The sequence below is a fragment of the Vespula pensylvanica genome, chromosome 4 (assembly GCF_014466175.1).
Source record: "Vespula pensylvanica isolate Volc-1 chromosome 4, ASM1446617v1, whole genome shotgun sequence".
NCBI classification, from domain to species: Eukaryota; Metazoa; Arthropoda; class Insecta; order Hymenoptera; family Vespidae; genus Vespula; species Vespula pensylvanica.
Window position 1 is genome coordinate 1,649,669 of NC_057688.1, and position 11,370 is coordinate 1,661,038.

General features: G+C 30.0%; 2 protein-coding genes across 6 annotated transcripts in view; both read right to left on the reverse strand.

Moving 5' to 3' along the window:
• Window positions 1-7,221, reverse strand: part of LOC122628640 (long-chain fatty acid transport protein 4-like) — a 10,458-nt gene extending 3,237 nt beyond the window's left edge. The window contains exons 1-4 of one of the 3 annotated variants that reach the window (XM_043811106.1): window positions 7,035-7,221; window positions 6,646-6,892; window positions 720-870; window positions 171-408 (exon numbers count right to left, since the gene is read on the reverse strand). In XM_043811106.1, the coding sequence (XP_043667041.1) occupies window positions 171-408; window positions 720-870; window positions 6,646-6,767 (511 nt within the window). In that variant the 5' untranslated portion in view covers window positions 6,768-6,892; window positions 7,035-7,221. Of the gene's footprint in view, window positions 1-170; window positions 409-719; window positions 871-2,150; window positions 2,162-6,645; window positions 6,898-7,034 lie in introns of those variants that run through there. The other 2 variants (XM_043811105.1, XM_043811107.1) reach the window with 2 other exon arrangements.
• Window positions 7,062-9,967, reverse strand: LOC122628644 (synaptobrevin homolog 2-like). Of its 3 annotated transcripts, XM_043811113.1 has the most exons (6): window positions 9,763-9,966; window positions 9,611-9,660; window positions 9,322-9,372; window positions 8,886-9,118; window positions 8,479-8,557; window positions 7,062-8,185 (listed from the first exon to the last, which is right to left on the reverse strand). In XM_043811113.1, exons 1-5 carry the CDS (start codon window positions 9,826-9,828, stop codon window positions 8,520-8,522), a joined length of 438 nt encoding a protein of 145 aa, XP_043667048.1. In that variant the 5' UTR covers window positions 9,829-9,966; the 3' UTR covers window positions 7,062-8,185; window positions 8,479-8,519. The 3 variants fall into 3 exon arrangements, with proteins under 3 accessions (XP_043667048.1, XP_043667050.1, XP_043667049.1); XM_043811115.1 differs by lacking the exon at window positions 8,479-8,557 and having other exon boundaries at window positions 9,044-9,118; window positions 9,763-9,967; XM_043811114.1 differs by lacking the exon at window positions 8,479-8,557 and having other exon boundaries at window positions 9,763-9,965.
• Between the last annotated feature and the right edge of the window lie 1,403 nt (window positions 9,968-11,370).

Sequence of the window (11,370 nt, forward strand, 5' to 3'; positions counted from 1 at the left end):
TTTTAAATGAATCGTTATTATTATTTCAATTTATCAATATATTTAACTTTGATGAAATTTTCTTTGTTACTTCTTTTTTTTTTTCTTTTTAAATATCTTGTATAACAAAGTTTTAAGACATTTGTTTGAGTTATAGATTTTCTAGTTGATTAAAAAGATAAACTTCTCACCGTCCTTCAGTTCAGAGCCAAAAATAAGAGTTTTGCAATTTGCCGTTTTAATGCTATGGATTAAAACCTCCTGTCGAAGATTGGTATTGATGAGAGCACCGACGAAACCAGCTTTGCTCAGACCCAACCAAGTTCCTATGTATTCCGGACGACCTTCCATAGCTAAGGCTACGCTATCTCCCCGTGAAAGTGATCGCATACGAAAATAACGTCCTATTCTGTTGCTGAATTCTTCGAGCTGTAATATAATGACAAAAATAAATAAATAAATAAATAAATAAATAAAAAGAAAAAGAAAAGAATTTGCTAATTTTTTCAAAAGATTATAATATTCCATCGTGATCTGATTTTATTTTATTCTGATATTTATTCTGATATTATTTCTTTATATATTCTAATTTGATTATATTTTTATTTTTTTGATATTTCATTTCTAATAATCCGATAATTAAAAAACAGAAATAAAAGAAAAAGGAAAGAAAAACGCCAAGACAAATTAAATAATAATACTTGCAGAACATTTCAATTTATAAAGTATTAAATCCGTACCTGTTGATAAGTCCATTCTTTATCCTCGAGAATATATGCTACTTTCTCAGGATGACGTTCAGCCAATCTTGAGAATACCCTAGCCACTGTAAATCCTCGAGTTTCCCACCACCATAAAAGTATGTTCACTCGTATGAATCTAATAGCACCTCTGTAGAAAAAAGAAAGAGAAAAAAGAAATAACACAGTTACGTATATATAATTAAATATTATTCATATATATATGTAGATAATAATATTCAGATGCGATTTTTAAAACATATATTCAATCAAATGAATATTATTAATCCTCATATGATAATCAATTTACTTCGTAACACGTTGCATGTTTTTGATATCCGACGATATTAACAATTTTTTATCTTGAAAGAAATGTACTCGTCAGCAAAAAAAAACTAGATCACGATCATAGATAATTTCTATATCAATTGCAAGCATCCTTACTTTTATAGAGACTCTCTATTGTGTTCTAAAAAAATGGGGTGAGAAAACGAGCGAATCACGGTCACGAACACGAGTCCCAGAATGACGAACGATCCTGAATACACGGCTTCGTGTTAGCTAGCACGACATCTTATCCTATCGATGTAAATTGATTAATTCCATGAGGAGCACGTGCGTGCATGGCTACCAGAGCTACATGTATGAAAGGTCTTTGAGAATTTATTTATTTATTTTTTTTCTTTTTTCAGCGAGATACTTGGACTTTGAAAGGAACAAATCAATTCCAAAGACTAAATAAATTCATTCATTAAAAAGTTCACATGTAAATTTACATTTGTACGCGTTTGAACTATTACATTACAATATCTAAATGTATTTATCCTTTTAAATGTATTTTCTAAATCTCTTCAAAATACATAATTTTGTCACATAACTATGTTCCTCAAAAAGAGAGTATCAGTTTAGTTTTAGATACTGAAAGAAAAAATCGAGAGAAATATAGTTAAATCTAATTTCTTTTTTAATTTTTTTTTTTTAATATTTATTACATTATAGGAAAAAAAGTAAAAGAAATATATATATATAACTATGGATCGTTTATTTTGGAAGTGATGCAAGTCCATTTTTTGTTGTTTCGAGAAAAATGGATTTTCATAATCAATCTCTACGCAATTCCTTTTATTGGCCAATTTTAAATTGAACAAAACATTGGCATTTTGGAAGATATTAAATATTAACTAATTATAAATAAAAAGTTTACATTAAATTAATCACAAATTATGTGATAGCTCATTAAAAAAAAAAAAAGAAAAAAAGAACTTACATCAAAATAAACGATTCACGTATGTAGATATATATATATATATTTTTTTTCTATCAATAAGTTATTAGCATAGACTTACCAACAAACTTAAAAAGAAAACTTGAACAAAAAACCTTATAAAAATTAAAAATATCTTCACTAAATATTTATATGAATTTTATTACCAAATACTTTTCTATTGGTTCGTCGAAGGCTAATGGTTGAAAAGCATGAAAAGCAAAAAATATATCTTCACTAACACAAAGAAATCGATATTTTCCTTTAAGTCATGCACACATTATATGTAAAGAATCGTTGCAAATTATTTCCAACGATTAAGGCTATCATATGCATTCCATGTTTTTTTAATTCACACTTTTTTCTACTTGGCAAAGCGCTTATTTATTCTTCTTCATGGAATTAGATGTTATTATATAGTGTTATTATATAACGATATTATTAATGAAACGCAGAATAAAAATAAAAATATTATCCTGTTTCACCACTTGATCAAAACTTATTCAAAATTCATCAAATGACAATCAATGATCGATAACCGTGTTATTTCAATTTAAATTAATTTTAATTATAACACAAATAAAAACTTCATTGTTATTTTAGACGAATATATATTTGTTTTCCATACATTTAAAAATTTGTAAAAAGCTAAATTTATTCCGAACATTCTGGATTTTAATAGTGTCCCTGAAAGATTACGCCTTTGTTAGCGAGCTCGTTTCTATCAGTCGACACTAGCTACAGTTCCCCTACCAACTACGTATTCACCATGATTAAATAGAACCGAATGAAATAACGAAAGATGTAGAGGAGAATAAGTTTCATCGTTGAACGTCGTTACTTTGAAAAATAGTTATCACGAATATTTATTAATCGTTTATTTATAAAGAAACAAAAAGAATATTTTATAAACATATTTAAAAATGAGGTATTGATCACGATCTTTACGATTTAAAACAAGTTTCGTCATTCGCAGCAGATTACATCCAACGGGAAGCAATAAAACTGTCAATGTCAACTGAACGTGCCCGTACCGAACGCGAGTGTATCCGTGTGTATGTGTATGTGTTTGCACGTGAAAAAAAGTACGTCTATTACGTTCGAAATTTGTTCGAAAAAGATTAAAAAAAAAAATTGCGTCTTTCACTATATTTTCTTGCACGTTCGTATTACTTGAAATAATTTAAAAATATTATTTCTTTTCTGCTTTTTTCATTTATCCCTATTATTATCAACCACTAACGATCAGTCCATCCACCGGAAGTAGTTAAATTTTCGATCCACCCTAACGTTTCCATGACAATAAATGGGATCAAAGTCTAATCGCATAACGCATGCGGCCAAGTGATATGACGATCCATCAACCTGTTGCGAATACTTCCGATGATTCCTTTGGAAGAACGGATTACGTAAATCGACGTGATGTTACTTTTAAAACTATTGAAACGCAAAAATTATGTTAATTATATTTCTGTCAGATGGACGAAAGGATATAAATAAAAATAATTATGCAGAGATGCATAACTCGCAATATTAAATTTGTAAAGTGTTATAAGAATCAGTTGTTACATTTTTCAAACGTTAATATTGATAACACGTTTCTCGTCGAATTGAATTTATAAAATATAAATAACATGAACAAAGGATTGCGATTAATGTATCAATAATGTTTCGATCAAAATCCGATCTATATTCTTTTGCAGGTACATCAGTGATATTTAGATTGTTGTACATTTTCTGACAACTCGAGATAAAAAGAAAAGTATCGTACGATAGAAGTTAGCCATTGACGATTGCCCAAGCATTTATCATGCTCGTTAGCAATAATCGTTAGTCACACAAGAAGACTCAACACTTAGTCAATCTGCCTCACTTACTGCTCGTTCGTTAATATCAACGTGCGTCGATAGGGACAAGACTTTGCTAACAGTAAAAGGCATGCCGGGCATACCTTTTACAAGTTCTTCTTTGGTCACGAAAATCCGAAAAAACAAAACGAACAATCAAAATATAGAAATATCTATAAGACAATTTGATATCGACGACGCTGTCGAAGAAAAACTTATTACAGCGAATTATTATACATATTAATAAACTTGCTATGTTGTAGATATAAAATACAAAGAAATGCTACGAGGATATAAATACCTGTTTAAATTTACGATTTAATTAATTATATATACAAATAATTAATTAAATATACAAACATATACTGCAAGAAGAAAACCTTGGATATTTGAAATAATGCTTATTTCGCATACACTTGCTATAAAGATATGCAGTGAACGATAACGGGAAGATAAAAACGAGATTATGACGACTAATATAATATGAAAATGCGCCTTATTATAACAAATAGTTTTCAAAAAATTAATATAATAATCGATTAACGTTATTTGATTATACGCGTTACGATGAGATTTGAGTTCGTACCAAAAATGTAATAACTTGACATTGTGATTCGACCTATCGAAGTTCCACTATGATCGATTGACCTTAGACACATATATAATATGTTCGGTAGATTTTATACGCGCATGTAGGATCAGCACCATCTCCAGCATAATAATTAAGCTCAATGACCCCGACTTTATCGGGGTCAAGTGAGTTGCAACGAACTTCGTCAGTTCGGTCTACCAGTACTAGTGACCCTTTCCTTACCAGTTGAAAGTTTTCACATGTTTCAAAGAAATCGTATTCTCACAACAAAAACAACAAAAATGGAAAACGATAAAACGATAAAAACGATAAAAACGATAAACAACAACGACGTAGGATATTAACGATATTCATTATAAAAATAATAAAAATATTGAATACTTTGCTATATCCTATGATATAATATTTAAGTCTAAGAAAGAAAAAAAGTGTAATAATATATGTATCGAATATTACCATAGTTCAAAAAATCATGATATTTATATAATCAGTCTGAACGTTTAAATGCTCGCGAAAAAAAGTCATATGAAAAGAAAAAAATATATAATATAAAACGTAAGTTTTAAATATAATATTAACGTAATTAAGAGCCAAAGTTTTATCACGAACACATACACACACAACAGACATACATCCACAAGTTATAAATTCACAATTTTAATTTTTACAAATGAAGAAGGAGGAAAAAAGAAACAAAATCAAATATTTTTCGAGATCTCCGAATTGAAATCCTTGAATTATTAATTTGTGAGAACGAATCAAATAATATATGCACTAACAATTACAATCATCTATTACATTAATAATTATATATTAGACTTATAAATTTATTAAAAATATCTTTTCTCTTTTATATGTGTATATATATATATATATATATATATATATATATATATATACACATACATACACACCGAAAGTTTGTTTAAGTAAATATAATCGTTATTTAGAAATAGCTATTATATGACGTATTATATATCAGTTACATGATGGTATTATATATTCTGCTTACATTAAGCACAGACACTTCGGTAGCACGGCACAAAAGTAGAAATTATTACGGGCCATTGATCACGAGAGAAACGTTTTTATCTAGGCTATATATAGAGCAATATACATACAATGGAGCGTGTAATTTATGTCTCGTATCGAACTATTACTAGTTGACTAACAAAACAATCGTATTAAATCGATGCTCTATAATATATACATAAATACGTAGGTATTAATTATAAGAAAAATACCGTAATCTTTAAATTGCTTAATTTACGAGAAATGCTTAATAACAATCGTAAACACGTATAATGTTATAAACAAGTATAATTAATCTTTCACAAAGAAAAATTATTTTACATACGACGAATAAGATTTCAATTGATCGAGCAAAAAAAATGTAGAAAACATCTTGTAAATTTGTAAAATAATCGAAAAAAAAAATGAACTATTGATTTCTTTATATCAAGTTTCACATATTCATTGAACCTCTTCTTTTCTTCCTTCAGACATTCGATCTATTCAATGACATACATACATTCTTACATACATTCATACATACATACATACTCGCAGTAATTAATGTTTAAGAGCATATTCTCACAACCTTCAGATACTGCCTTCAATCATTTATATGAAAATGTCGAACGCGAGACGATTACGGCACGATTGTGTATAAATGGAACGTTATACATAAGTAAACACGTCAGAGCATTTTAATTAAAAAATGTTCCAAAGGTTGTCCTCTAGAAAAAAGTCACAAGCTCATATTAATTAATCTTGATTGAAACGATCGACATTACTCATACAATTGAAATATATAAAGAAATAGTTTGAAAGATCGAATATCATTAATAATCACCAAAAATATAAACAATGATTAATTAATACATGACGAGAACGTCGAAGTCAACAATGAAAATCTTAAAAACTCGAAATGTTTATGCGTTCCAAGTATTCAAAAAAAAAAAGTATCATTCTTGCAAGTAATAATATATTAATACAAAATAATAATGATATTAATATAAAGTAATAATATATAATAACGTGTTATCACAATAATAAACTTGCTATTACAAATACGTTTTATAGAAAATAGTTTGAGAGAAAGAAAAAGTATGGGTAAACGAACAAGAGATAAAGATAGAAAGTGTGTATGTGTGTGTGTGTGTGTGTGTGAGAGAGAGAGAGAGAGAGAGAGAGAGAGAGAGAGAGAGAGAGAATACTCACAAGATATCTCTAGGTAAAGTCTTGTAAAGCACATAGATGAATCGCCATCGTCCTCCCGTGAGGAAAAAACCTCCAACAACGATGCTCGCCACAGCAACGAGCATCTGTTCAAATCCCGACATGCTTTTGTGCTATCGAACGGCCGTTCTTCCTAAGTTTCCACTTCCAACTGTTCCTTCTTCTCTCTCTCGATAGATCCCAACGCTCTACGGCGCATGCAGGCTTTCGAGTAAACGCTCTCTTGTACCTTTGCTTTCCCACGTGATATTTAAAATGATAATAAACAATTAAAAGAAAAAAAAAACAAAACAAAAATAAAAACTACACAATGTTGTCACGAAAACGCACACGTTAGGAAAATAGAAATATTTCGAATATTATGTACATACGTGTGTATATATATATACATATATATGTATATTGAATTAATAAAGAATTAATTAATCGGATCGTTCGATGCGATAACGATTTGTTTTGACAGTTTTACTTTCTTCCTTTTTTTTTTTTTTTAATTCTAAACTCGACTGGCAAGAATTATCACGAACACGCGCGAGTCAACCGCCAGCCGAGCGACGACTAAACTCACACGTTCAAGTAGCATCCACGCATCTCTCTATCTCTCTGTCTCTCTGTCTCTCTTTCTCTCTTACTCTTTCTTTCTCCTACACTCGGCTTCACCAACTCACATACGACGTAAGTGCCCATCATAGCAGGATATTGCCGTAACCGACCTCGTCGAAAAGAATGCCATTTTTTAGCACTCTGCTGATTAATTCTCATCATTCCCGTTCAAAGATCTCTTCTTTGACAGTCGAACCTATGCACGACTTTGCTTTGTACACTTTTTGTTTTTGTTTTGTCTCTTTTCTTTTCTTTTCTTTCTTTTTTTTTTTTTTTTTTATATGTCGTTATAAGAACAAAGAGGTCATTGAGAGATATTATAATTATTACATGATCTGTACAAATCTTTAAATGCAATAAGAATTATTATTAAAAAGAGAAAAAGAAAAAGAAAAAGAAAAAAATATTTATCTGTTTCAATAGTTATAACCGTATATGATAAGATACCATATCTTAAAAGATAACAAACGGACTCGAAATATCTTTATATTTTGTATAACATTATTATATATCGTTTCTATCGAAAATTCTTTTTATCTCGTTAAGATGAAAATTAAAAAGAAATGACAATAATCAGCGTATACCTTTTTGCCTTTTGACAAAAACGATGTATAACAATTCATATATTACGAATTTGAGATATTTTTTTACACTTTATCGTAATACGACTTTATTTCAACGACGAAAATATTTTATATTATTTAACAAATATATAAAATATATATGTATATAAATATATATACATATATATATATATATATATATATATATATATATATTTATACAAGCTTATAATTAAATTACGCGCAGATAATTCTGCGAAAGAAAGGTACAAAGACAAGGTCTGTGCTTGTGACATCGACTGTGATCGCTCGTTCTTGAAGATATTGAGGTCACGTGTACTTGATAATAATGGATACTGAAAAAAGAAAATAAATATGCAAATAAAGCATCACAATTGTATCATACGAGTCTACAAAATAAACGTGTCAATGTTGAAAATATTTGAACTACAAGCATAGAAGCATATATTAACAAAGAATAGCGTTTCATGGGATAAAAAGGGTTATTGAAAAGTCGATTTTTCGTTTAAAATAACGGAAGAAATAATCTAGCTTTCAATACTAAAATCCATTGCTGTTGATATGCGCCTGTAAATCATTGGCTTTAGATAGTACATATGAAGAAGAGATAAGTTAAACTCGCATGTACCTTCAATTCGAAGAACAGAATACCACTCTATAGGATGTTTGCTATCTGAGAACCAGGTAAAGCGCCAAGATGTCCAAAACTGAAAATGATACGCGGGAAAAGGGTCCAGTGAGTGATATTTAATGAGAACAAAAGAAAGCAAAAGTAAAGGATAAAACAGGCGTTTTTCTTCCTTTGATAAAGAAAAAGAAACTAAATAAGAAACGATGAAATATTAATCTGAGAAATACAACGCATAGGGTCATACCAAATAAACAGAAATAGAACTAGCCATGCTAATTATAGGATTTGTTAATACAATGTGCAAACACGCGTGTAATCCCAAAAAAGGAGTATACGTAAGGACGAGAATAAGAACCATGCGATCCATATGTTTCTATTAATTGGTAAAAGCATATCGATCGTACCAATGATAAAGAAAACGATCATCAATGTAACGCTGACGATAATAATTCGTGATTTCACGTTTTGTAACCATGCTCTTCGTTGAGCTTTCTTTGCTGCCTCTCTGAATTGGTTACCAGCTAAAGTTAGTCGATCACTTGCATCTTGTAGATCTTCTAACCTCTCTCCACGTTCCATGACTTTCATAACATTGTCCCGCATCACATGTGTCACCTCTTGAATTTGGATTCTGACACTAAACAATATCAAATACATTTGTATAAAGATTTGTACTTTCCTATTATATTTTCTATAATAAATTACTTTGCTATATCCATAACTTATTTTTCCCAATTCTATACTCTTAAAAGATTTTAAACTTATATAGGAATCTACCAAGTGAATATTTTAAAAATATTTCTTTACAATTAAAGTAATAGAAGTAAGATATATATTTACCTATCCATTTTCCCATCAGCTCTGCTTATTCCATTCGACGTACTGGGACGGCTGAAATCATACGTCAGACATGATGGAAGGATAAAAGGCATATCTTAAGACTTCAACATTTTCATGATCATAATGAACCTCCAGTGATGAGAATTGATATATTAAGCAGTTTTCCATTGCTGTATTACAAAATAATATTAGAATGATTATAATTGACATACAACAAAAAAAATAACCAAGATTGCTGAAACAATTTCATTACAGGAATGTTATGTTAACCATAAAATTTCCAACTTACTTAAATATCATATCTTCATCGGGCTCACTGTCATGTTCCAGGAGGGTTTCCTAAAAACGAATATTACGAACAAATATGAGGTTCCCGCCATGATCTTCATTAAAATTCATAATGTATTATTTCAAACGCCATACGTCAAAAACCATACTCACTTTTTCGTCCTTATCCGCATATTTTATATCCTCCATGGACAGATTACTTTTACCAATGGTAGCCATGATTCTTAAATAATTTATCGAGCGTGTCCAATATAAATATAACTACGACGAACTTTCGAAAACGAGTGAAATTTCCACGTTACACTTCTCGTCGAACGTATACACAGCCGCCATATTGCCTGATTTCGTTTAAAAAAACTACCGACGGATGGCGCTACCGGCGACCTTAGTCGAACGCGATCGATCGATTGAAACGAGTAGCGCGAGACGTACCGATATTTATCGATCGTTTGAAAAATTACATTGTAATTATTGTAATTATTTCTGTAAAATCTGTTTTTCTATTTTTTTTAAATTAATTTGAAAAACTTTTATATATACATTTTTAAAAGAATCTTAAAAGATATTCTGTTAGTTACTTGAACACTAAATGTAAAAGCCATATGTGTAGGTTTTAGCATAACTTTTGGAAAAATAAAGTTCATTAAAGATGTATTCTTCGAGAAATCAAAAACTGACCGCTACGGTCTGACGTTTTCAATCTAAACAAAGAACCGACGGCTCGATCCGACAGTTGACGTTTGAAATTGCATGCTCCTTTATTCCGAGATAGGTTGGTTATTGTGTTGGTTGCGTATACCGAGGGAAAAAGAAATGCTTCGGGAAAGTTGGAAGCGTATAGAAAACGATTAAATGAAAAGAAAAACTGTTTAAAAAAGAAACGATAATGTACGAACGCGTTACGATTAAATTGAGACTTGAGACAGGAGTGAAGGATTATGCAAAAAGGAAAAAAGAAAAAAGAAGTACATTACAAAAAAAAATCAAGACGTAGAGATATAAATAAAAAAAAAAAGAAAAATGAAGAAGATTAGTTGAAGAAATATTAATTAAAAAGAAAAAAAAAAATAAAAGAAAGAGAGAACGAAAGAGAGACGATTACGAAATAAAATATCATAAAACGATCTCGAAATGAAAGCAAATAAATAATAAAGAAATTTATTGCAATAAAATAAAGAAAAACAACAAAAGGAATGATTGTATATAAGATGGTTGCAAGAGAAAGGACGTATCAGGAGAGAGTCTCGAAATTTATTACTACATTTCACGCATGAGAAGAGTCTACTTAATCACAATAGCTTTTCCTAGTCCTTTATAAATCCGTAAGCTCTTATACCATCTCATCCTCATAGGTTCTCTTTTAAGGTTTAGGCCAATATCGAAATAGGTCGTTCGAAAAGCCACCTTTTTTTCGAATAAAGGAAAAGAATGATCGAAAGGATATCTTGAAAATGGACGATGGCGATCGAATACTATCCAAAGTCAATACTTTTCGATAAAGAAACCGTATCGTCTTTTCTTGGCTAATAGTGAATGATAACATGAAATTCTTTCGCATGAACGAAAACGTATCAATTTTCATTTGACGATAGTACACGAAGACAAAAATCGATGGCCGGGCTCTTTTCTATTTCCGAAGTCGTTAATATATATATATATTTTTTTTTTACGAGGTGAGAACGAAACGATGGTAATTTCTTTTTGTAATCCGACGATAACTCAGCTCCATTAAATCGCAACTGTTGCGTTATGACCTCGCTC